This window comes from Carcharhinus amblyrhynchos, chromosome 1 (genome assembly GCF_965287045.1).
Source record: "Carcharhinus amblyrhynchos chromosome 1, sCarAmb.v2.hapA, whole genome shotgun sequence".
NCBI classification, from domain to species: Eukaryota; Metazoa; Chordata; class Chondrichthyes; order Carcharhiniformes; family Carcharhinidae; genus Carcharhinus; species Carcharhinus amblyrhynchos.
In genome coordinates, this window is record NC_137324.1 from 69591741 (window position 1) to 69616767 (window position 25027).

The following is a 25027-nucleotide window of genomic DNA, read 5'->3' on the forward strand; positions in this document are numbered from 1 at the left end:
AACTGTAGAGCGAGCGCGTTCCGGGATTTGAACCGGGCTCGCGCGTTCTAAACAACCGCCATGAGCAACATCTACATCCAGGAGCCGCCGAGCTCCGGCAAGGTAAACACATCTCTACAACCCTGGACAACAAGCACATCACTCCCTGTCTTTATGTCAGGGCTGATCCATCTAAATCAATTCACTAACAAGGCCGTTTGACCAGTGGGGCTAGTACCTTCTGCAGGCCACGTCCAAATGGACATGTACTCTGTCTAATTTAACTGTTTTTTGATGTAAAGTCTTTGTTTTCTTATTAGTTCAATTTCTCTTCATTTTCCATTCGTCACTGTTTGCTTCCATGTCGAATTTGATCATCTCTTTACAACTTTCATATGTTATCCCTGTACACGACTCAGCAAGGGCCATGGCATCGTGAACTCAGTTCAAATAGCGTGGAGTAGCCATCGCATCGTGATTATAATGTAAACACATCTCTTGAACGCCGTTGTGTGGCCAGTGATAACGTACGGCTACGAAAACTGGACCATCAAGAAGAAGGGCATTTGCAACGATAGGATGGACATTGTGTGCCCTGGAATGGCCAAGTGGACAAATGAGTGGGTACCTGAGAAAGTTGGCATTCAGAGGAACTTGTTTGAGTCAGTGATATCAAGGAAGCTCACCTACCTTGGACACGTGATGTAAACAGAAGGGATCTGTTTGGAAAAAGTGGTAATGCAAGGCAAAAACACTTGGAACATGTACACAAGGAAAATCCAATAAGGCATGGATGGATAATATCAGAACGTGGACTGACCTCTCTCAGACAGGCAGTAAGGCCAGCTGAGAATAGAAATCAGTGAAGAAAGATTAGTATTATTAAAATATATTTTACATTGCTACTAATTCCGTATAACTATAACTACTAATGGAGCAACTACTTTTGGAGCTTTGCTGAAAGGAATGCGAGTGGGAGAATCTGATACAATGCACTTACTTGAATTTGATGGTTTGCAGGAAACACAGAATTAGGATTATTGTAGGGTTACATAGGTGCAAGAGTCCACTATGGTAACACTGCACTGCTGCTTCACAGCGTCAGGGACCTAGGTTCAATTCCTGGCTTGGGTTACTGTCTGTGTGGAGTTAGCATGTCCTTCCCATGTCTGGGTTTCCTCCCATGGCCATGTTAAATTCTCCCTCAATGTACACAAACAAGTGTCAGAGTGTGGCGACTGGGGGATTTTTACAGTAACTTCATTGCAGTATTAATGTAAGCCTACTTGTGCCACTAATAAAATAAATTTAAACTTGATTGATGTGTGTGAAATTTTCCACTCTCCCTCCCTGGACTTGGATTTTTGAAGCTAGTTTGGCACTCCATTTGAGGTCAGTTAATTTAAAACAGGCCAATGCTCAAACCTTTGTGGTCTGTGTGATGCTGCTCTCTATTGTTTGTTTACTCACTTTGCCATTAGGATGGTATGTTTAATAACATTTCAGGTCTTTAACATATTGGCCTCGATTTTGCAATGAAATAACAATGACCATGACAGTACTCATATTTATTGTGGAATAAATAGAACAATCACTTCTAGAGACTGTGTACGACCGTTAAGTCTGGTTATCTGGAAGTTGCAGTACCATCAAATCTGTTCCACCAATCAGTCATGGCTGATGTGATTCTCATCCCCATTGTCCTATCTTCTCCCTGTGACCCTTGATCCTCTTGTTGATCAAGAACTATCTATTCTTTGTCTTAAAGATACTCAATGACTTGGCCTCCACAGCCCTCTGTGGCAATGAGTTCCACAGTTTCACCACCCTCTGGCTGATGAAATTCCTCCTAATCTTGGTTTTAAAGGAGCATCCATAAGAACATAAGAAATATCCCTTCACTATGAGGTTGTGCCCTTGAGTTCTAATCTCTCCCTCTAATGGAAACATCCTCTCCACATCCACTCTATCTAGGCCTATCTCATATTCTGTATTAGGCAACTATGAAGCGCTTCATAGTTTAGTAATTATCTTGAAAGTGATAATGTGACTGCGAAAGCTAAGTAGAATATGGTGCAAAAATTTCAGTTTTGATTCAGAAAGCAATCCTGGGTTCCAAAAGAGCCATCTAATCAAACAAATGATGTGATATAGTGGAGTACTGTATACAATAAATTCTTGATGAATCAAATCCCAGGGAAAAACCTCCAAACTCATGTTAAGCAGTGCTTTGTAATAGCCAAGGAGACCCTGTTCCCACAGAAATACATCTCTACAACCCGATATGCCTACAAACGCAGTCTGTCAAAAACGATAGATTCAAGTATCGAGTGAATTCACAGTAAAGCAGAACATGTGTGAAAAAGTCTTTATTCAATTTGTATACGCCTTACAATGATTTGAATTTGGAAAAGACCAAAAACATCTGCATTCTTTTTCTGCTTAGCATGCTGTTTCCAATGTGCACGATGTAGTCTGCCATGTTGCCAATGCAGTCAGACACGTTTTTGGTGTTTATATGCTGCAGTGAGGAATCCCAGAACATCACAATGTGGCACTGGCTTGGGCCTCCTTGGACCGTGTTAGCAGAGCTCCTTCAATGTTGGGATAGGCAGCCAATCTCACTCCCTTGTTGTGGAGATTGCCTGTTTGTCGAAATGTTCCAAGTGTTTCAGAATGGTAGACAAACTTAATGGTGGAATCTTCCTCTCCTTTGCAATGTCCGCATTCCATTTCATGACAAGGCTTTCCACTTGCTGTGTCAATTTCACCTCTCAAATGGAAAACACTTTTAACTTTCTCAGTTTTATCCATACTGGCAGTTTTTATATGTCCTTTCACAGGAAGATCACAATGCCAAATGATGGTTTTCCCAGTGTTCCATGCGCTCGTGGGTCTAATTTTGCTCTGGTTGGTGCAGTCATATAACAAGTTTAGATCATTTTGGCTCATCCAGAGTTAACACTGCCAAATTTTGGCTCATTGGCATCTTTCTACGGGATTTTTTTATTCCATTGACAGGATTGGTTGGCAATTTTGACATGCTCAGATGATTCGAAATTTTGATTTATGACTCCTTGTGATTTCACTGTAATGTTGATAAATTAAAGCTCAGACCATGTTCTTCATTGTAGAATTTTACTTTTCAGGTTCTTTTGAAGACCACAGCGGGTGACATTGACATTGAGTTATGGTCCAAAGAGGCACCAAAAGCATGCAGAAACTTTATCCAACTCTGCATGGAAGGTATTTTTCTAAAAAGGCAACATATTGAGTGACTATATTGAGGTCCAAAGTAATATTTTGGGGATATGGGTTCAAATTTCAAAACTCTGTTGTATAACTTATCAAAGTTAGTTTGATAATGCATGGCAAAAACACCAGTCATTCTAATACTAAACATTGGGGGGAAAAATGTCATACACCACAAGTCACTGTTTTCTAATTCTTAACCAACCTTGTACCCTTGTTGCTTCTGCCCCTTTTATCTCATAGATTCAATTTTGCTAACCAGCCTAATATTTGGTACTTTATTAAACATCTTTTGAGGGCCTACCCTCATCCATCTCATCCTCAGTCCTCGGCCTTGTTAGCTCACTGGAAAAACACAGTTAGTTAAATATGGCTTGCTCATAACAAACTGTGCTGACTCTCCTTTGCTAGTCTATGTTCATGTAATGGTTTTTTTCTGGATTATTGTTTCAAAACACTTCCCTGTCACTATTAAACTGGCTGATCTGTACTTGTTAGGTTTATCTTTCTCCCATTTATTTGAACAAGGACGTAGCACTTAAAATCCTCCAGTCCTCTGTATCTAGGGAGTATTGGAAGTCTTTTTGAAGTAATTTGATTTATTATTGTCACGTATTAACATACAGTGAAAAGTATTGTTTCTTACATGCTATACAGACAAAATATACTGTTCATTGAGCAGGAAATAAGAGAATGCAGAATGTAGTGTTAGAGTCATAGCTGGGTGTAGAGAAAGATCAACTTAATGCAAAATAAATCTATCCAAAAGTCTGATAGCAGGGAAGAAGCTGCTCTTGAGTCGGTCGGTATGAGACCTCAGTCTTTTGTATCTTTTTTCTGATGGAAGAAGGTGAAAGAGAGAATGTCTGGGATGTGTGGGATCCTTAATTATGTTGCCTACTTTGCCGAAGCAACTGGAAGTGTAGACAGAGTCAATGGATGGGAGGCCGGTTTATGTGATGGATTGGGCTTCATTCATGGCCTTTTGTAGTTCCTTGCAGTCTTGGACAGAGCAGGTGCCATACCAAGCTGTGATGCAGCCAGAAAGAAGGCTTTTTATGGTGCATCGGTAAAAGTTGGTGAGAGTCATAGCTGACATGCCAAATTTCCTTAGTCTTCTGAGAAAGTAAAGGCACTGGTGGGCTTTCTTAACAGTGTCAGCATGGGGGGGTGGTGGAAACAGGACAGGATGTTGGTGATCTGAACACCTAAAAACTTGAAACTCTCTCACGTTTCTACTTTGTCCCCGTTGATGTAGAGAGGGGCATGTTCTCCTTTATGCTTCCTGAAGTCGATGACGATCTCCTTCACTTTGTTGACATTGAGGAAGAGATTATTGTTGCCGCACCAGTTCACCAGCTTCTCCATCTCATTCCAGTACTCTGTCTCATCATTGTTTGAGACCGACCCATTACAGTGGTGTCATCAGCAAACTTGAAAATCGAAATGGAGGGAAATTTGGCCACACATTGTCGCTGTGGCCACAACCTCCACAATTTCTACCCTTACATCCCTCAGCAATTTAGAACCAATCCTATCTGGATCCAGTTGCTTATCCATTTTAAGTGCTGTCAAATTTTTGGGTGGTTCTTCTTCATCTATTTTTATTTCATCCATTGTACCAACAACCTCCTTAATTACCATAGCTTTGGCAAAGTCCTCTTCCTTGGCAAATACCAATGCAAAGTATTCATCTCATCCTTTAGTTATGTCTTCAGATCCACCAATAGATCTCCACGTTGATCCCTAATAGATTGCACCACTCCTCTGAAAAGCCTGGTATCTGCCAAGCTATTCTCATGATGTCTGTTTGCTCCTGTTATTTTCTGTTTTGCTTCTCCACTGTACTTTTTATATTCAGCTTAATTCTCCCTTGTATTATCCAGACAGTGCAATCAAACAAATTTTTATGTCACTGAGTAGCTAGTGGGAGCAATTAGGATGATCAGGATAGACAAATGATTAGTATTTGGGGGATGATTTTGTATTGAAGAAAATTTCAAAGGTAGGATGGGTTGAAATCACATATTCAAAGATAAGTTTTCGACAATTTGGAGAGAAGAGTAGAAACTTGCAATTGTTGAGTATGATGTAATGAAACAATTTACAAGGACTTCAGCAGTGACAGGAATGGAAGCAGTTGATATCATGCAAGTAGAAGCAAGTGGTATTTGTAATGGAGCAATAATTTATATTTATATACTACCTTTAACATGATAAAACATCCAGAGGCACTTTGCAGAAGCCATCTAAAGTGATATTAGGACAGATCTTGATCGAAGATGTGGAGCACCTTTAAGGAAATTAAAAATGAAGAGAATTATAGAGGTTTAGGGAGAAAATTCCAGACCTTAGGGCCTTGGCAGAATTAATTGAGTGCAGGTATCTTGAAGGCCTGTGAGGTTGGAGGAGAGTGTAGAGATGGTGAGTGGCGAGACTATGGAAAGATTCGAAAACGAAGATGCAAATTTCATAATCAAACTGTTGCTTGACCAGCAGCCAATGTAAACACTCAGGAACAGGATGTTGTGTGGGCTAGGACACAGTTAGCAGAGTTTTGAATGACATCGTAGAATGTGGGAGGTTGACCAGGAGTGCGTGGAATTAGTCAAATCTAGATATGACAAGGGCATCAATGAGGCTTTCAGCAATGAATGAGCAGAGGCAGGGGTGAAGTCAGGCAATGTTACGGAGGTGGAAAAGGGTAGTCTCTGTGACAGCATGAGTCAGCTGATCATCATAGAGTCAGATATGACACAAAGTTTGCACATGGCTTGGTTTAGTGTTATAGTTGCCAAGATGAAAATTGAATCGATATTGAGAGTGTGGAGTTTGGAGGGGGGAGCCAGAGACAGTGACTTCAATCTTAGAGCAGAGAACAATATAGCACAGGAACTGGCCCTTCATTCTATCAAGCCTGCACTGATACTTGACGCCTTTCTAAACTAAAAACCTTTTGCCGCAGTGCTCTCCGTGTCCCTCTATTCCCTGCCTATTCATGTATCTGTCAAGATGCTTCTTAAACGTTTCTATTTTATCTGCTTCCACCAGCTCCTTTGGCTACACATTCCAGGCACTTACCCTCTGTGAAAACAAAAACTTGCCTCTTAGATCTCTTTTAAACTTTACCTTAAACCTATGTTCCTAGTAGTTGACACTTCTACCTTGGGGGAAAAAGACTCTGACTATTCATTTAAGCCATGCCACTCATAATTTTGTAAATTTATATCAGGTCATTCTGTGGCCTCCAACGTTCAAATGGAAACAAGCCTAGTTTTTCCAACCTGTCCTCATAGCTAAACTTTCCAAACCAGGCAACATCCTGGTAAACCTTATCTGTACCCTCTCCAAAGTTTCCCCATCCCTGCAGGCGGTTCGCCCAGGACGAGGCTATCCCATTGCGCTCCGGCTGTGCTGTTGCCTGTGATGTCCCCAAATGCAGCATACTCGACTGCAAAATTTCTGGTAGCATGGTGACCAGAACTGTACACAATATTCCAATTATGACCTAATTAAAGTTCATACAGCTGCAATGTGATTTGCCAATTTTTATACGCTATGCTCCGATTAATGACTATCGCCAGTCATCCATCGTCTTGAAGTGCTTCAAAAGGTTAGTCGCAGCATAAATCAATTCTGGCCTCCCAGACCGCCTGGATCCAGTACAGTTCGTTTATTGCTGCAACAGGTCCACAGCAGACACCATCTCTCTGGCCCCACGCTCAACCCTGGAATACCCGGATAACAATCACAACAATATCATACTCCTGTTTATTGACTACAGCTCCTACAAAACTCATCTCCAAACTCCATGGCCTAGGGCTCGACTCCTTCCGCTGCAACTGGATCCTAGACTTCCTAACCCACAGACCACAATCTGTAAGAATAGGCAATAAAACCTCCTGTACAATTATTCTCAACACTTTATGCCCTGCAAGGCTGTGTCCACAGCCCCTTACTATACTCCATATACGCCTATGCTGTAGTCAAATTCCCCTCAACTTGATTTTCAGGTTTGCTGATGACAGCACCGTAGTGGGTCGGATGTCAAACAATGATGAGACGGAGTACAGGAAAGAGATAGAGAATCTGGTGAACTAGTGTGACAACAATAATTTCTTCCGCACTGTCAGTAAAACAAAGGAAATAGTCATCAACTTCAGGAAGCATAGCAGAGGACGTGCCCCTGACTACATCAACGGGGATGAAGTGGAAATGGTTGACAGCTTCAGGTTTCTAGGTGTCCAGATCACCAACAATCTGTCCCTCCATGCCAATGCTATTGTTATGAAACTTGCTACTTCCTCAGGAGGCTAAGGAAATTCAGCATGTCTGCTCCGACTCTCTCCAACATTTACAGGTGCACCATAGAAAGCATCCTTCCTGGTTCTTTCAGAGCTTGATATGGCTCCTGCTCTGTCCAAGATTGCAGGAAATGATGAAGGTTCGTCAATGAAGCCAAGTTCATCACGCAAACCAGCCTCCCATCCATTGACTCTGTTGACACTTCCTGCTGCCTTGGAAAAGTAGCCAGCATTATCAAGGACCCCACGCACCCCAGACATACTCTCTTCCACCTTCTGTCAGGTAAAAGATACAAAAGTCTGAGGTCACATACCAACCAATTCAAGAACAGCCTCTTCCCTGCTGCCATCAGACTTTTGAATGGACCTACCTCATATTAAGTTGACCTTTCTCTACATCCTGGCTATGACTGTAACACTACATTTTGCACCCTCTCCTTTCATTCTCAATGAACAGTATGCTGTGTCTCTATAGCGTGCAAGAAACAATACTTTTCACTGTATACTAATACATGTGACAATAATAAATCAAATCAAATGAAGGCAAGCATGCCACATGTTTTTTTGATCACCTCTTCCGCTTGTGTTGCCACTTTTAGGGAACTTTGGACTTGTATGCCTAGATCCCTCTGTGCGTTAATGCTTCTAAGGGTTCTGTCATTTACTGTATACTTCCTTCTTGCATTAAACCTTTCAAAATGCATCACCTCACATTTATAGTCATAGAAGTTTACAGGTTGGAAGCAGGCTGTTCAGCCCAACTTGTCCATGCCGCCCAGTTTTTACCACTAAGTTAGTCCCAGTTACCTGCATTTGGGGGGTAGGGGAGAGAGGTTGCCCAGAACTAGGCGTCACAGTCTGACGATTTGGGGTAGACCATTTAGAATGGAGGTGAGGAGACATTTCTTCACCCAAAGAGTGATAAGCCTTTGGCATTCATTACCACAGGAAGTAGTTGATGCCAAAACATTGAATGTGTTCCAGAGGCAGCCAGATATAGCACTTAGGACGAATGGGATCAAAGGTTATGGGGAGAAAGCAGGATGAGGCCATTGTGCTGGATGATCAGCCATGATCGTAATGAATGGCGGAACAGGCTTGAAGGCCAAATGGCCGCCTCCTGCTCCTATCTTCTATGTTTCTGAGTGAAAACTGCCCTTCTGGACCCTTTTTGTATCTGTCCCCTCTCACCTTAAACCTATGACCTCTTTAGTTTTAGACTCCACTACATTTGGGAAAAGATGTTGACTATCCACCTTATCTATGCCCCTCATTATTTTATAAACCTCTATAAGATCACCCCTAAGCCTCATAAGCTCCAGAGGAAAAAAAATCCTAGTCTATCCAGCCTCTTATAACTCAAACCATCAAGTCCTGGTAGCATCCTAATAAATCTTTTCTGCACGCTTTCTAGTTTAATAATATTCTTTCTATAATGGAGTGACCAGAACTGTACACAGTGTCCCAAGTGTGGCCTTACTGTTGTACAATGTCTTGTACAACTTCCCAACTCCTGTTCTGACCAGTAAAACCAAGCGCATCAAATGCCTTCTTCACCACCCTGTCCACATGTGACTCCACTTTCAAGGAACTATGAACCTGTTCTCCTAGATCTCTGTTCTATAACTCTCCTCAATGCCCTACCATTAACTGCGAAGTCCTGCCCCGATTTGATCTACCAAAATACAGCACCTCACATTTATCTAAATTAAACTTCATCGGCCCATTGGCCCAATTAATCAAGATCTTGTTGCAATCCCAGATAATTTTCTGCACTGTCCACTATGCCACCAATTTGGCGTCATCTGCATTTGTCTGGTTAAATTCCATGTAAAAAGTCTGACAACACCAGGTTTTAGTCCAAACGATTTATTTGATAATAGACTCGAAAGCTTGTGAGTCTATTATCAAATAAATCGTTTGGACTAAAACCTGGTGTTGTCAGACTTTTTACTGTGTTTACGCCAGTCCAACGCCGGCATACCCACATCATAAATTCCATGTGCCATTTCTCAGCCCAAGTATCTAGCCTATTTCAATCCTTCTGTATCCTCAGGCAATCTTCCTCACTATCTGTAGCTCCCCCAGTCTTTGTATCATCTGAAAACTTGATAATCAATCAGATCACCTGCATTCTCCTCAATTACTTATACATGTATATGTGTATAACAGGAGTCCCAGCATTGATCACTGCAGAACACCATTGATCACAGATCTCCAGTCAGAAAAATGTCCTTCCACCGCTACTCTCTGTCTTCTATGACCAAGCCGGTTTTGTATCCATTTTACCAACTTACCACAGATCCTGTGTGACTTCACCTTCTGTATCAGCCTACCATGAGGAACCTTGTCAATGACGTTGCTAAAGCCCGTATAGACAACATCCACTCCCCTGCCCTCATCAATCATTTTTGTCACTTCCTCAAAAAACTCAAATCAAGTTTGTGAGACCCAACATAAGAACATAAGAAATAGGAGCAGGAGTAGGCCATCTAGCCGTTCGAGCCTGCCCCGCCATTCAATAAGATCATGGCTGATCTGTCGTGGCTCAGTTCCACATTCCTGCCCTCTCCCCATAACCCTTAATCCCCTCGCTTATCAAAAACCCATCAACCCGCGTCTTAAAAATATTTAGCGAGGCAGCCTCCACCACCTCAACGGGCAGAGAATTCCAGAGATTCACCGCCCTTTGAGTGAAGAAGTTCCTCCTCAACTCCGTTCTAAACCGCGCCCCCTTTATCTTGAGGCTGTGCCCCCTAGTCCTACTCTCCTTTCTGAGCGGGAAGAGTCCCTCCACCTCTATCCTATCCATCCCATTCATCATCTTATACGTCTCAATGAGATCTCCCCTCATTCTTCTAAACTCTAACGAGTACAAGCCTAGTTTATTCAGCCTCTCCTCATAGCTCAACCCCCTCAACTCCGGTATCAGCCTAGTAAACCTCCTCTGCACTCCCTCCAAGGCCAAAATATCCTTGCGTAAGTGCGGCGACCAAAACTGCACACAGTACTCCAGCTGCGGCCTCACCAATGCCCTATACAGCCGCAGCAAGACCTCCCTACTTTTATATTCAATCCCCCTCGCTGTGAAGGCCAGCATCCCATTAGCCTTCCTGACCACCTGCTGCACCTGCAGGCTGGGTTTTTGCGACTCATGCACCGTCGCCTGCTGCAGTTTTTCGCCACGTAAGTAATAGTCCTTCCTACCATTATTCCTACCAAAGTGGACCACCTCGCACTTACCAACATTAAATTCCATTTGCCATTTCCTGGCCCATTCGCCCAGCCTATCTAGATCCTTCTGCAGACTCTCCACACCCTCCGCGCAATTTGCCGTTCCACCAATCTTGGTGTCATCAGCAAATTTCGACACCATACACTCGGTTCCCTCCTCCAGATCCCCCACACAAAGCCATGCTGCCTATCGCTATTAAGTCCATATTTTTCCAAATGAGTAAATCCTGTCCCAAGAATCATGTTTCTTGTAAGGGGTATGTTTAAAATTCAGTTCTGTTTTGTATGGTGCTGATTTATCTGGGCACCAGGCAGCTCTTATGCTGAGAATGCAGGCTAATGATTGATTTGGGTTAGGGGTGTGTTTGTCTTTATCCAAGTTAATGCATTTTTATTGGGTTTTCCCCTGGAGTGTTGGCATAGGGTTTTGATTAGGTTGATTGACAGAAACAGTCATGTGCTTATGGGGAGGAGCTAACTCACAAGGAAAACCAGGCATTTACTGGTGGGTTCTAAAAGAAGTCTCTTTCTGGAAGCTGCTGTTTGAAGAAGAAATAGGTCTCTCTTTCCAGAGGCGTCCTGAAGGCTCAAGGCCTAGCAGCCCAAGTACAAGGACGTAGCCCTGTGTGTTGCTAACTGATCCTGAGGAGGAGTTTACATCGATTAGAAAAATATTGCTTGAATTGGAACTAATAGAGATAGATTAGCAGTTAAGAATTGCATATTGTCATGTTTCAGTATTTCAGTTGGCAGGAGTTAAGCTACTTCATTTGTATTTTGCTTTTGCTTTGTGGAGGAGGCTTGGAAAGTTTAGATATAGGTTGAAGTCACAGGATAAGATCAGGTACAGAGAGCAAGGATGAAAAGGAAAGACATTGGCCCATAATTCTTGGTGGGTGAGGGGTAGTAGTGACGCACCTCAGGTTGCCCTCCAACACTCCCTCTGACGATATCCCCCTTCCCCCAATCCACCTTCCTTCCATGGCAGTAGAGAAAATAATGGAATAGTATCAAGAGAGCATAAGGATTTTCATGAAACCCTTTCAGAGTTTTAAAATTTTCAATCGATTAAGCTGTAAAACAAACTTCTATTTAGACCCCACAACAAATACAGCTAATATATTAATAGCCTCTTTAAATGCAATAAAACTGAATTTAGAACCTCTGTTAAGATAATTGTAGCTTTTGAAACTCAGCCAACTTGGGGAAGTGTCAACAAAGGACTTCATTGAAATTACACCACCAGATGCTCCTGTTTTTTCCCGAACCAGCAGCAGGTCAAAGCAATCAAGCAGACATTTTTTTTAAAAAATCTCTGTGACAGCTAAAGCCTATTTTTTCATGTTTCAAGAGCAGGAAATTAAAAAAAATGACAGTTATAAAGATCTCATCTGCCCTTCAAGAGGGTTTATGCCACTCCGTCAACTTGTGACTTCTACACTACAGGTTAAGGCCCTTGAAACAGCCAAAGTCAAATCTGTTTAAACTCACCATTGAGTTCAGATAGCTTGAGTGAACGGCAAATTGCCCGGAGGGTCTGCAGAAGGATCTAGATAGGCTGGGCGAATGGGCCAAAAACTGGCAAATGGAATTTAATGTTGGCAAGTGATTGAATATAGAAGTAGGGAGGTCTTACTGCAGCTGTATAGGGCATTGGTGAGGCCGCAGCTGGAGTACTGTGTGCAGTTTTGGTCGCCGCACTTACACAAGGATATTTTGGCCTTGGAGGGAGTGCAGAGGAGGTTTACTAGGCTGATACTGGAGTTGAGGGGGTTGAGCTATGAGGAGAGGCTGAATAAATTAGGCTTGTACTCGTTAGAGTTTAGAAGAATGAGGGGAGATCTCATATATGAGATATATAAGATGATGAATGGGATGGATAGGCTAGAGGTGGAGAGACTCTTCCCGCTCAGAAAGGACAGTAGGACTAGGGGGCACAGCCTCAAGATAAAGGGAGAGCGGTTTAGAACGGAGTTAAGGAGGAACTCTTCACTCAAAGGGTGGTGAATCTCTGGAATTCTCTGCCCGTTGAGGTGGTGGAGGCTGCCTCGCTAAATATTTTTAAGACGCGGGTTGATGGGTTTCTGATAAGCGAGGGGATTAAGGGTTATGGGGAGAGGGCGGGAATGTGGAACTGAGCCACGACAGATCATCCATGATCTTATTGAATGGCGGGGCAGGCTCGAGGGGCTAGATGGCCTACTCCTGCTCCTATTTCTTATGTTCTTATGAGTTTGGGTTTCCCTCCAAAGTGAATCACACTACATGCCCTTCTTCCTGCTGGCAAAAGTTGGATCTGTCAGAAATGAGGTGAGGCTTCTGCATCCAGGTCCTGCCCTCTATTTTTAAATGTCCTGAAGGGCTTTCCATCTCTACAGAAGTCTACATGTATTACACATGCCTGGAACCACACTTATTTACAGATGCCAAGAAATCTTTAAAAAGCTGGCATGGACAGGTTGGGCTGAGTGACCTGTTTCAGTGCTGTAATCATGTGTAAACTCAAATATTTCCTATATATTTCCTTGAGCATCCGCAAGAGTTAGGAATTTACAACCAGCTGCCAATCTGTAAGAAAGTAATTACCTTCTAATTAACTTTGGGACATGCCTAATCACGGCAATGTAGAGGCATTGATGGCCTTTCTTAACTACAATGTTGGCATGGTGGGGGGGGAACTAGGACAGGTTGTTGGTGATCTGGACACCTAAAAACTTGAAGCTCTCGACCCTTTCTACTTTATCCCTGTTGATTTAGAGAGGGGCATGTTCTCCTTTATGCTTCCTGAAGTCGATGACAACCTCCTTCATTTTGTTGACATTGAGGGAGAGATTATTGTTGCCACGCCAGTACACCAGATTCTCTATCTCATTTCTGTACTCTGTCTCATCGTTGTTTGAGATCCGGCCCACTATGGTGGTGTTGTCAGCAAACTTGAAAATTGAAATGGAGGGGAATTTGGCCGCACAGTCATAGGTATGTAAAGGGTAAAGTATGGGGCTGAGAACACAGCCTTGTGGGGCACTGGTGTTGAGGATGAATGTGAGGGAGGTGTTGTTGCCTATCCTTACTGATTGTGGTCTGTGAGTTAGTCGCAGTGGGAGGTGCCAAGGTCTAGGCCTTGGAGTTTGGAGATGAGTTTGAAGGCTGAGCTGTAGCCAATAAATAGGAGACTGACATAGGTGTCTTTGTTATCTAGGTGTTCCAGGGTTGAATGCAGGGCCAGGGAGATTTGTGGTGGTAGACAAACTGTAGTGGATCCAAGTACTTCCAGAGGCTGGAATTGATTCATATCATGACCAGCCTTTTGAGTGGACTTCCCTTGCATTAAGTTGATCTTTCTGTATACCCAGCTTTAACTATAACACTACGTTCTGCACTCTCTCGTTTCCTTCTCTGAACGGTGTGCTTTGTCTTTATAGCACACACGTCGGGGGGAGGGGAATTGGGGTTGGCCCAGGGAGTTCTAGTAGGCCAGCGATAGGTGGGTGCAGGGTTGGAAGGCTAGCGAGTGGGGGTTGCAATGCAGGCCAGTGATTAGGTGGCCCACTTGACACTATGCTGCTGGTCTGTCAGGCGGGAATCGGCCCTGCCCTGTAGTTACCAGAGGGAATCCCTACAATGCACAAAATGTTGGCAATTCGTTCTGGTAAGTACGCCGAAAAAAACTAATGGGAAATACTCCTGTTTTCCCAGTGTTGGGCACTTAGTTTTTTGGCAGAATCCTGGCCATATTCTCTACTTAACTGTGAGCAGCCCCTGAAGACCCACAAGTACATGTAGACAGGCCATTTTTCTTTTCTTCGTTTGACAGCTGATTTATCTCTGGCAGAAGTACATCTGTATGCGGATATTTTTCGGGATTCTTTGGTTTCCACTCCACCTCCACCTCCAACACCACCACACACACACATACACACACATTTCTCAGCAGTGAGAAGCATCCCACCATTGGCTGGCAGCAGGATCTTCTGCTGTCAATGGGATTTCCCATTGAATCCACCCCATTCTGCCAGGAAGGATGGGAAAATCCTGCCGCTTGATGACCTAAAAAAGTAAACTTGGCATTGTGTATATAATGAATAACTTGCTTTTGCAAATCCCAGGCTGAAGAGGAGAATTAGTTTACATTTTGTTTTCTGTTAATTTTGATCTAGCTTGGGTATTTTGTCCACAGCTGCTGCAATGATTATTTGGATAAGAGTTTTTCAAAAAGCAGATGATTAAAACTTACTGAAGACAGCTAATTTCCAAATGAGCTCTTCTGATTGTGTACCCTTATTTATTTTTCTTTCCATTCAGGTTATTATGATAACACAATATTTCACAGGGTTGTACCTGGCTTTATTGTTCAAGGAGGGGATCCAACAAGAACTGGAACAGGTGGCGAATCAATATATGGGAAGCCTTTTAAGGTCTGAATTTTTCCCCCAATTTTCTCACTTCATTTTAAGCTACTGATTAATATTGGGATAAAAGTCTTATTGCTGGATCCCTGTTTGCTATGTTTTCAGTTAGCTATTGTGAGAGACTAGAGGGATGTTCTAGCAAGGAGACCTCCCATTATTTTGTGACTTCTGCCTTTGTCCAACTTTTCACTAATGGGTTTTAGGGGGCTCTTAGAAGTTGGAATGAATGTTGCTGACCTCCTGCCTTTCAGTCTATGTGCAATCAAGTCTACCGTCAAGTAACTTAGCGCAGATTTGTGATTGAACCTGGGACCTGTCCATGTGACACTGGATTGTGTATTTATTTGCTGAGCTTTTGAGGGAGTGGGATGTCTGAATTTTTTGCATTTGTTTATTTTATATTTAGAAGTTTTCAGTGGAATTTTTATGTTGTGCAGCTCTGATTGAATAGATATTAATCATTTAGTTTTTTTTCATATAGTTCATTTTTTTTTACTTGTAGACCACATTTTGTATTTCTGGAAGATACATCTTTGAAATCCCTATTTTTCATTAAAGATTTTTCTTTATTGTTTAAACTTGCAGGATGAATTTCATTCGCGTTTACGTTTTAATAGAAGAGGATTGGTTGCTATGGCAAATGCTGGACCTCATGATAATGGCAGTCAGTTTTTCTTTACATTGGGTCCTGCGGATGAACTCAATAACAAACATACCATCTTTGGAAAGGTTAGATTATGAGGATAAAGAAATGTTGCTATTGGATTTCAGTTTTAACCACTGATATTTCTGAGGGTGAGAATGACATTAACAAATGCATTCTTGAAACTAGCACACACTGCATGTACTTTCTGTGGACATTACCCGTACTTCCTGCGTTGCAGTTTTTGTGATGTTCATGATAGGTTTATTTGTGTTAACATTTTAATGGAATTCTTGTATTAATAAGTTCAACATTGTGTCTTGTGCTCAAATTCCATTTCTTCAACCACTTTGTGATGTTGCACCTCCCCTCCCCATCTCCTACCTTTTACTGTACTGGCCTCACCTTTCAAGTGGTTTGTTCCCTTATGATCTAATTTTTCCTTAAATTGTTTAAGTGTTATTATTATTATATTATTTCCTTAGCTGGGAATGGAGTTTTATTCACTGCTAGATCTGGAAAAATATTATTTTTTAGACCACATTGGGCTTCAAGTTCTGTTCCTGGCAACGAGTCTCACACTATTTTTAAAAAAGAAAGTAAATCTTCCCAGCTTAACTGGCCACAGGTCCTGCTCTAAGTAACTAGCTTTGCTTTTTAAGTACCATTGCCCCTTTTTCCTGCTTGCCAACTGTGAATTGCTTTTATTTATCCAACCCACACTTCAAATGTCTATACTGGATTTTTAATGGGGAACTTTCTTTTTAAATACTGGGGTGGCATTCCTTCTGATTTTTAATTTTTTTTCATTTATAGGACGTGAGTGTTGCTGGCTGGACCAGCATTTATTGCCCATCCCTAACTGCCCTCTATTTTAGAGGCCATTTGAGAGTCAACCACGAACATGTGTTTAACATTTTTGGACATCAAAAGCTGAGCATTAAATGAAATCCTGACAACATTTCAAAAGCTGGTTCTTATTAACAGCTGGGAACCATCGTTTGTACTACATGGAGGAATTTCTTTAAAGGCTTCTACATAACTTGGGGAAATCTATGTTGTTGAAGCTCCAGAAACTTTAAGTAGACAGATACCCCAATTTGAAACTAGTGACGTAAATAAAAGTTCCTCCAACTTCCTGCTGCAGCAAACAAGCTGGTGTTATTTTTCCTCGTGACATTTTCTCTCCTGTACTGGGCATCTGCTGCTCACTTTTGTACCCTCCTTCCCTCCCTGACTGTGAAGCGCATTCACCATAAAAAAAACAACTTGCCTCCCAACTGTAGCCCAAAAGGCACCAAAATCTGCTGACTTGTAACATTCCATTGCTGCCATTATAAAATGCTAGTTTGTTGTTCATGGGGGCGATTTTACCATTTTCATTCTAAGTGCTGTATGAATTTGAAACTGGGAGAGTTTCAGATCTGACATTTAGGCCCGTTTTTAGAACGTAGAGCATTACAGCGCAGCACAGGCCCTTTGGCCCTTGATGTTGCATTGATCTGTGAAACCAATCTAAAGCCCATCTAATCTACGCTATTGCAATATCATCCATATGTTTTTCCAATGACCATTTAAATGTCCTTAATGTTGGCGAGTCCACTACTGTTGCAGACTGGGCATTCCACGCCCTTACTACTCTCTGAGTAAAGAGCCTACCTCTGACATCTGTCCTATATCTATCACCCCTCAATTTAAAGCTATGTCCCCTCGTGCTAGCCATCACCATCCGAGGAAAAATGCTCTTACTGTCCACCTTATTAATCCTCTGATCATCTTGTATGCCTCTTTTAAGTCACCTCTTAACCTTCTCTCTAATGAAAACAGCCTCAAGTCCCTCAGCCTTTCTTCGTAAGACCATCCCACCATACCAGGCAACATCCTGTTAAATCTCCTCTGCACCCTTTCCAATGCTTCTAAATCCTTCCTATAATCCGGTGACCAGAACTGTACACGATATTCCAAGTGTGGCTGCACCAGAGTTTTGTACAGCTGCAATATGACCTCATGGCTCCAAAACTCAATCCCTCTACTAATAAAAGCTAACACACAGTACGCCTTCTTAACAACCCTATCAACCTGGGTGCCAACTTTTAGGGATCAACGCACATGGTCACTGAGATTTCTCTGCTCATCCACATTACCAAGTATCTTACCATTAGTCCAGTACTCTGTATTCCTGTTACTCCTTCCAAAATGAATCACCTCACATTTTTCTGCATTAAACTCCATTTGCCACCTCTCAGCCCAGCTCTGCAGCTTATCTATGTCGTTCCTGTAACCTGCAACATCCTTCCACATTGTCCACAACTCCTCCAACTTTAATGTCATCTGCAAATTTACTAACCCATCCTTCTATGCCTTCATCCTGGTCATTTATAAAAATGACAAACAGCAACGGCCCCAAAACAGATCCTTGTGGTACACCACTAGTAACTGAACTCCAGGATGAACATTTCCCATCAACCACCACCCTCTGTCTTTTTATAGCTAGCCAATTTCTGATTCAAACAGGTAAATCACCCTCGATCCCATGCTTCCGTATTTTCTACAATAATCTACCGTGGGGAACCTTGTCAGATGCTTTACTGAAATCCATATACACCACATCAACTGCTTTACCCTCATCCACCTCTTTGGCCACCTTCTCAAAGAACTCGATAAGGTTTGTGAAGCACGACCTACCCTTCACAAAACCGTGTTGACTATCCCTAATCAAGTTATTCCTTTCTAGATGATTTTAAATCCAATCTCTTATAATCCTTTCCAAAACTTTGCCCACAACAGAAGTAAGGTTCACTGGTCTGTAATAATCAGGGTTGTCTTTGCTCCCCTTTTTGAAGAAGGGGGCAACATTTGCTATCCTCCAGTCTTCTGGCACTATTCCTGTAGACAATGATGACATAAAGATTAAAGCTAATGGCTCTGCAATCTCCCCCGTAGCTTCCCAGAGAATCCTAGGATAAATCCCATCTGGCTCAGGGGACTTACCTATTTTTCACACTTTCCAGAATTGCTAACACCACCTCCTTATGACCCTCAACCCCGTCTAGTGTAATAGCCTGTATCTCAGTATTTTCCTCAACAACATTGTCTTTTTCCTGTGTGAATACTGATGAAAAATATTCATTTAGCGTCGCCCCTATCTCTTTGGACTCCACGCATAACTTCCCACTACTGTCCTTGACTGGTCCTAATCTTACCCTAGTCATTCTTTTATTCCTGACATACCTATAGAAAGCTTTAGGTTTTCCTTGGTCCAACCTGCCAAAGACTTCTCATGTCCCCTCCTGGCTCTTCTTAGCTTTCTGTTTAGGTTCTTCCTGGCTAACTTGTAACTCTCAAGCACCCTAACTAAGCCTTCATGTCTCATCTTGACGTAAGTCTCCTTCTTCTTCTTCACAAGAGATTCAACTTCTTTAGTAAACCACGGTTCCCTCACTTGACCACTTCCTCCCTGCTTGACAGGTATATACTTATCAAGGACACGCAGTAACTGTCTCTTAAACAAGCTTCACATTTCAGTTGTGCCCATCTCCTATAGTTTCCTTCCATATCCTAGGCATGCTAAATCTTGCCTAATTGCATCATAATTTCCTTTCCCCCAGCTATAACTCTTGCCCTGCGATATATATGTATTCTCCCCCCCCCCCCCAACCTCACCAATCCCTTCAGGATGGCACTGGCCCCCCCCATCCCCCACAGGCTCTTCCTTTTTTAGCTCTGCCCCCAGTACTGCTGTTGGGCATTGCCTAGGTGCCACAGTGGCACTGCCCAAGGGGCACCCCCTTGCCCTCGGCCTCCCAGGGGGCCTCAATGGCTTCCAGTTCCACCAGCAAGGCTAAGTCGACTGCTCCCCATTCATGGGGAGCATGTCTATTCCTCGCCAGCGAGAACCTTTCCCAGAGAAGTCATAAAGGGGGTCAAGCCTGGACGATTGAGTGCCCAATTTGATAAGCAGATGCAAATATTCATTTTAATAGATTTAAATATATTAACCTGCCTCTCGCCCATTTCTGGCAAGAGGCCAATTGCACTGGATAACTGGCACTTGTAAAATGGTGTCGGCAGCGAAAACCGATTGCACTGAACTTTACAGCCCACACAGGGCACGCTCATAGGGTGGTGAATCTCTGGAATTCTCTGCCCGTTGAAGTGGTGGAGCCTACCTCACTAAATATATTTAAGTCACGGGTAGATAGGTTTTTGACAGACAAGGGAATTAAGGGTTATGGGGAGAAAGCAGGAAAGTGGAACTGATCCACTTCCGATCAGCCATGATCTTATTGAATGGCGGGGCAGGCTCGAAGGGCTAGATGGCCCACTCCTGCTCCTATTTCTTATGTTCTTATGTTAACGTGATGGTAAAATCGTCCCCTTATGTACACTTGAAAGATGAAGAGAAAAAATGGTAGAATGGAAAGCAAAATCGCAATTGGTCAAAGGATTTATGGAAAACGTGAGTAAGGTATAACCATCACAATGGAGCTGTAATACCTGGCCAATATCCAGGCTTAGGCTGACAAGTGACAAGTAACATTCATGCTACAAAAGGGGCAGGTGACCATCTCCAGCAAGAAAGAATGTAGCCATCACCCCTTAACATTGAGTGGCATCATCAATGAATCACCAAGCATCAACTTCTTGGGTTGCCATTGATCAGAAACTGCACCAGAATAGGTATATAAATACTGTGGTTACAAGACCAGGTCAGAGGTTGGGAATTCTACGGCAAATAGTTCACCTTCTGATTCCATAAAGTTTGTTCACAGACTACAAGGCACAAGTCAGGAGTATAATGGAATATTCTCCACTTGCCTGGATGAGTGCAGCTCCAAAACATGCAAAAAACTTGACAGCATCCAGGACATAGACTGCTTGGCTGGCACTCCATCCATAAACATGCACTACCTCTACCGCCAGCACACAAGAGCAACAGTTTGTACAATCTACAAGATGTACTGCAGGAACTCACCAAGGCTCCTTATACAGCACATTACCAACCCATGGCCACTACCATATAGAGGACAATGATAACAAATACATGGAAACACCACCTCCTGGAAGTTCTCCTCCATGCCACTCACCATCCTGTCTTGAAAGTATTTTGCCGTTCCTTCACTGTCGCTGGGTTAAAATCCTGGAACTCCCTCTCTAGCAGCAAAATGGATGTATCTGCATGATGTGGACTGGAATGGGTTAAGAAGGCAGCCCATCATCATCTCAAGGGCAGTTATGGATGGGCAATAAAGACTGACCTAGCCAACTGGCAATAGTATTGAAGATTTGTGCTCTAAACACTTGCTGAATCTACAGCAAGCTGTTCCAGCACAGCCTCAAAATTGACATCTGCACAGCAAAGTGAAAATATCCCAGATATGAACTGTACACAAAAAACAGGACAAATCTTACCCAGCCAATTACTGCCCCATCAGTCTAGGCTTGAACATCAATGAAGTAATGGAAGGGTCATCAACAGTGCTAAAAGTTGGGAATTACTTGGCACTAAGCTGTCAAGGTTTCGCCAGTGTCACTCAGCTCCTGGCATCATTACAGCCTTGGTTCAAACAAGCACAAAAGAGCTGAATTCCAGAAGTGCCTTTGACAACAAGGCAACACTGGATCAAGTAAGCATCAAAGAGCCCTAGCAAAACTGGAGTCAGTGGGAATCAAGGGAGAATCTGTTTGCTGATTGGAATCGTACCTAGCACAAAGAAAGGCGATTGTAGTTGTTGGAGGTCAATCATCTCGGTCCAGGACAACACTGCAGGAGTTCTTCAGGGTAATGTCGTAAGCCCAAATATTTTCAATTGCTCCATCAATGATTTTCTTCTATCTTAAGATCATAAGTGGGGATGTTCACTGTTGATTGTTCAGTGTTCATCAGTAGCAATTCCATAGGTACTGAAGTAGTTCATGTCCAAATGCAGCAAGATCTGGGTAATGTACAAGCTCCGGCGACAAGTGTCAAATAACATTTGCACCACGTGACAGATAATGACCATCTCCAACAAGAGAGAATCTGGCAGTTGCCCCATTACATGCAGTGTCATTACCATTATTGAATTCCCCATTCTCAACATCTTGGCGGTTATCATTAATTGGAAGCTAACTGGGCTGGATTTTCCAGGCTTGCTTGCCCCAAAGCTGGAAAATCCTGCCTGAGATCAACGGACCTTTGCATGGTTCCCTCTCCTTCCCCCATGCCTGCTATGATTCCCCTGGCGGGCCGGATGGGAAAAGTCCACCCACTGTATCTACAAGGACAAGTCAAGAAGCTGGGAACCCTATGAAGAGTAACTTACTCCTAACACCCCCCAAGCTTGTCCACCATCTGCAAGCCACAAGATAGGAGTGTGGTGAAATACTGTCCACTTTCTTGGATGAGTGCAGCCCCAACAACAGTCAAGAAGCTCAGTACCATCCAGGATAAAGCAGCCCATTTGATTCACACTCCAATCACATACATTCACTCCCTCCGCCAGCTATGCATAGTGGGATCAGTGTGTAACATCTCTAAAATGCATTACAGCAGCTCACCAAGACTCCTTAGACAGCATCTTTCAAACACAAACTTACCACCTAGAAGGACAAGGGCAGCAGATACATGGCAACACAGTCCCTTGCAAGTTTCTCAGACAAGTCACGACCCACCCTGACTTGGAAAAATATCGCTGTTCCTTCACTGTCACTGAGTCAAAATCCTGGAACTCTCTTCCAAATAGCACTGAATGTACCTACAATTTGGTCTGTTCTTCTTTTCAGTAGGTAACCTTGTGCTACCTTTGCCCTACCAGTACATTTCATCCCATGGTCTACAGGGAGAAAAGCAATATTGCAGACTGTCTCTGGAAACCAGTTTTAAGTTGTTTGACTGGTTATAGTTTTATTCTCATAATAAACCACTTAAAACCAGTTCTTGGTTACCACTTGAGAATGACACTTTTCTCAACTGTATCTAGTTTTCCAGAACGGCTTTCTTAAGGGGTAAGCCTGTTTTGTTCAAGGCATGCAGTAAGTTCTCACTTAAAGTTATGGTTGCATTGCTTAAATTCACAACTTGAAGTGAATCATTCGTTTCTGTAGGATTTGATCTTAAAACTGGTGTTGTGTTCCTTTGGTTCTTCTGGGCAAGAAATGTCCAATGTGCAAGTTGAAATACTGTATTGTTCATGTGTTTTCCCAGCTGAAATAACTTACAAAATAAAATAGATCACTAAAGGTAAAAGAAATACTGTACAATTAGACACTTTCAGACCTTTTTCAGCAGCAAAAAGCATTATAAGTTGAAATGATATGCATTCCTAAATGCCTATATTCATAAAATAACGTCTGAGAAAAAATAAATTTAAAAATATGAAAGAACGGCAATATTCAATAAATGTTGAAAAGAAACACTCATCTGGTTTTGGATTGAACTGGCTCTGTCTAGTAGCAATAGATACAGGTGACTTTAAAAATAAGAGTGGAGGATGAGAATGGAAGCTGGGTGGAAAGAGAGACTTCAGCACTGAGAGCAGGAGCAGAAGTGCTGGGAAAAGGTCTTGTGCAAATGGATGCCACAGAAGTCTTTGAGAAAACAAAGTTAAAATTAAACTATGTTGTAATTACTTAAACAGTGTTCAGGAGAAACAATGTTAGCTGAGTCAACTTTAAGCAAGTGCTTACTATATATATGCTTTTGCTGTAATGGTTGTTTCGGAGATGGAGTTTGAGATCTGGATGATAAGTATGCAAAAGCAGTGGATCATTTTTGCAGCTGCTGAAATTAAGTTGCAGGGTACATAGAAACGTACATCGAAAACAGAAACAGGAGTAGGCCATTCAGCCCTTCGAGCCTGCTCCACAATCACTATGATTATGACTACTCATCAAATTAATTACCCTGATCTCATATCCCTTTAGCATCAAGAAATATATCTAATTCTTGAAATTACGTAACAGTTTGGCCTCAACTACTACTTGTGGTAGTGAGTTTCACAGATTCACCACTCTGTAGGTGAAGAAATTTCTCCTCACCTCAGTCCTAACCCCTTATCTTCAAATTATGACCCCCAAGATTTGTGTTCCCCCACCATTGGGAATATTCTTTCTGATTCTACCCTGCCTAATCCTGTTAGAATTTTATAAGTTTCAGTGAGATCCCCTCTCACTCTTCTGAACTCCAATGAATATAATCCTAACCTCATATGACAGCCCTGCCATCCCAGGAATCAGCCTGCACTCACTTTCTCAAATAAGGACACCAAATCTGCACACAATACTCCAGGTGTGGCCTCACCGAAGTCCTATATAATTGTAGTAAAACATCCATATTTCTGTACCCAAATCCTCTTGCTGTGAAGACCAACATATCATTTGCCTTTTCTTACTGTTTGTTTTCCCGCACGCTTGCTTTCATCGACTGATGCACGAGGACACCAAAGTCTCACTGGGTATCCACCTCTCTCAATTCAGAGAATAATCTGCCTTCCTATTTTTGCTACCAAAGTGAATAACTTCACATTTATGCACATTACACTGCAACTGCCATGTATATGCCCACGCACTCAGCCTATCCAAATCATGCTGAAGCATTCTGCATCCTCCTCACAGCTCAACTCTCCCACCCAACTTCGTATCATCTGCAAATTTGTAGATAATACATTTAGTTCCCTCCCCCAAATCATTAATATATAATGTGAACATTTTGGGTCCTAGCACAGATCCCTGCAGTACCTTGCTAGTCACTGCCTGCCAACGGGAAAAAAGCTAATTTATTCTAATTCTTTGCTTTCAGTCTGCTAACCAGCTTTCTATCCATCTCAAGACACTAACCGCAATCTCTCTCACTTTCACTTTACGCAGTAATCTGCTATGTGAGAGATGACTTCCCTCTCTTACCTGTTCATGTAGTTCTGTCTTTTTCTTCTTTTCCACCTATTTTTCTCTTTTTGTTATGGAATGGTTTTTAAAAACTTAAAGGGGAAGGGAGATGAATGACTTTCCTTCATTTCAGATCTGTCCCAAGACCTGTGCCTTTTCACCTGCTTACTTTTCCTTACTGGGTGATGACACTTACACATTCCATGTCCTGAGTTCCCATGCAGCTTCACCACTGCACAATACGCATGCATGTGTGCATGCAGACTGTTGTTCCAAACTGTAGTCCACAAACTGGTCTTAGGTTCTGCAAAGCTGTTATTTTGCTTTCACGAGCATAATAA

At 42.5% G+C, this 25027-nt stretch overlaps 1 protein-coding gene across 3 annotated transcripts in view; it reads left to right on the forward strand.

The window, feature by feature from the left end:
• The first annotated feature begins 3 nt into the window (after nt 1-3).
• The window catches only part of cwc27 (CWC27 spliceosome associated cyclophilin), a 178487-nt gene continuing 153463 nt past the window's right edge, over nt 4-25027 (forward strand). For 2 of the 3 annotated variants that reach the window (XM_080186522.1, XM_080186528.1), the window contains exons 1-4: nt 4-102; nt 3129-3225; nt 15072-15184; nt 15764-15907. In XM_080186522.1, the coding sequence (XP_080042648.1) occupies nt 61-102; nt 3129-3225; nt 15072-15184; nt 15764-15907 (396 nt within the window). In that variant the 5' untranslated portion in view covers nt 4-60. Of the gene's footprint in view, nt 103-123; nt 816-3128; nt 3226-15071; nt 15185-15763; nt 15908-25027 lie in introns of those variants that run through there. The other variant, XM_080186534.1, reaches the window with a different exon arrangement.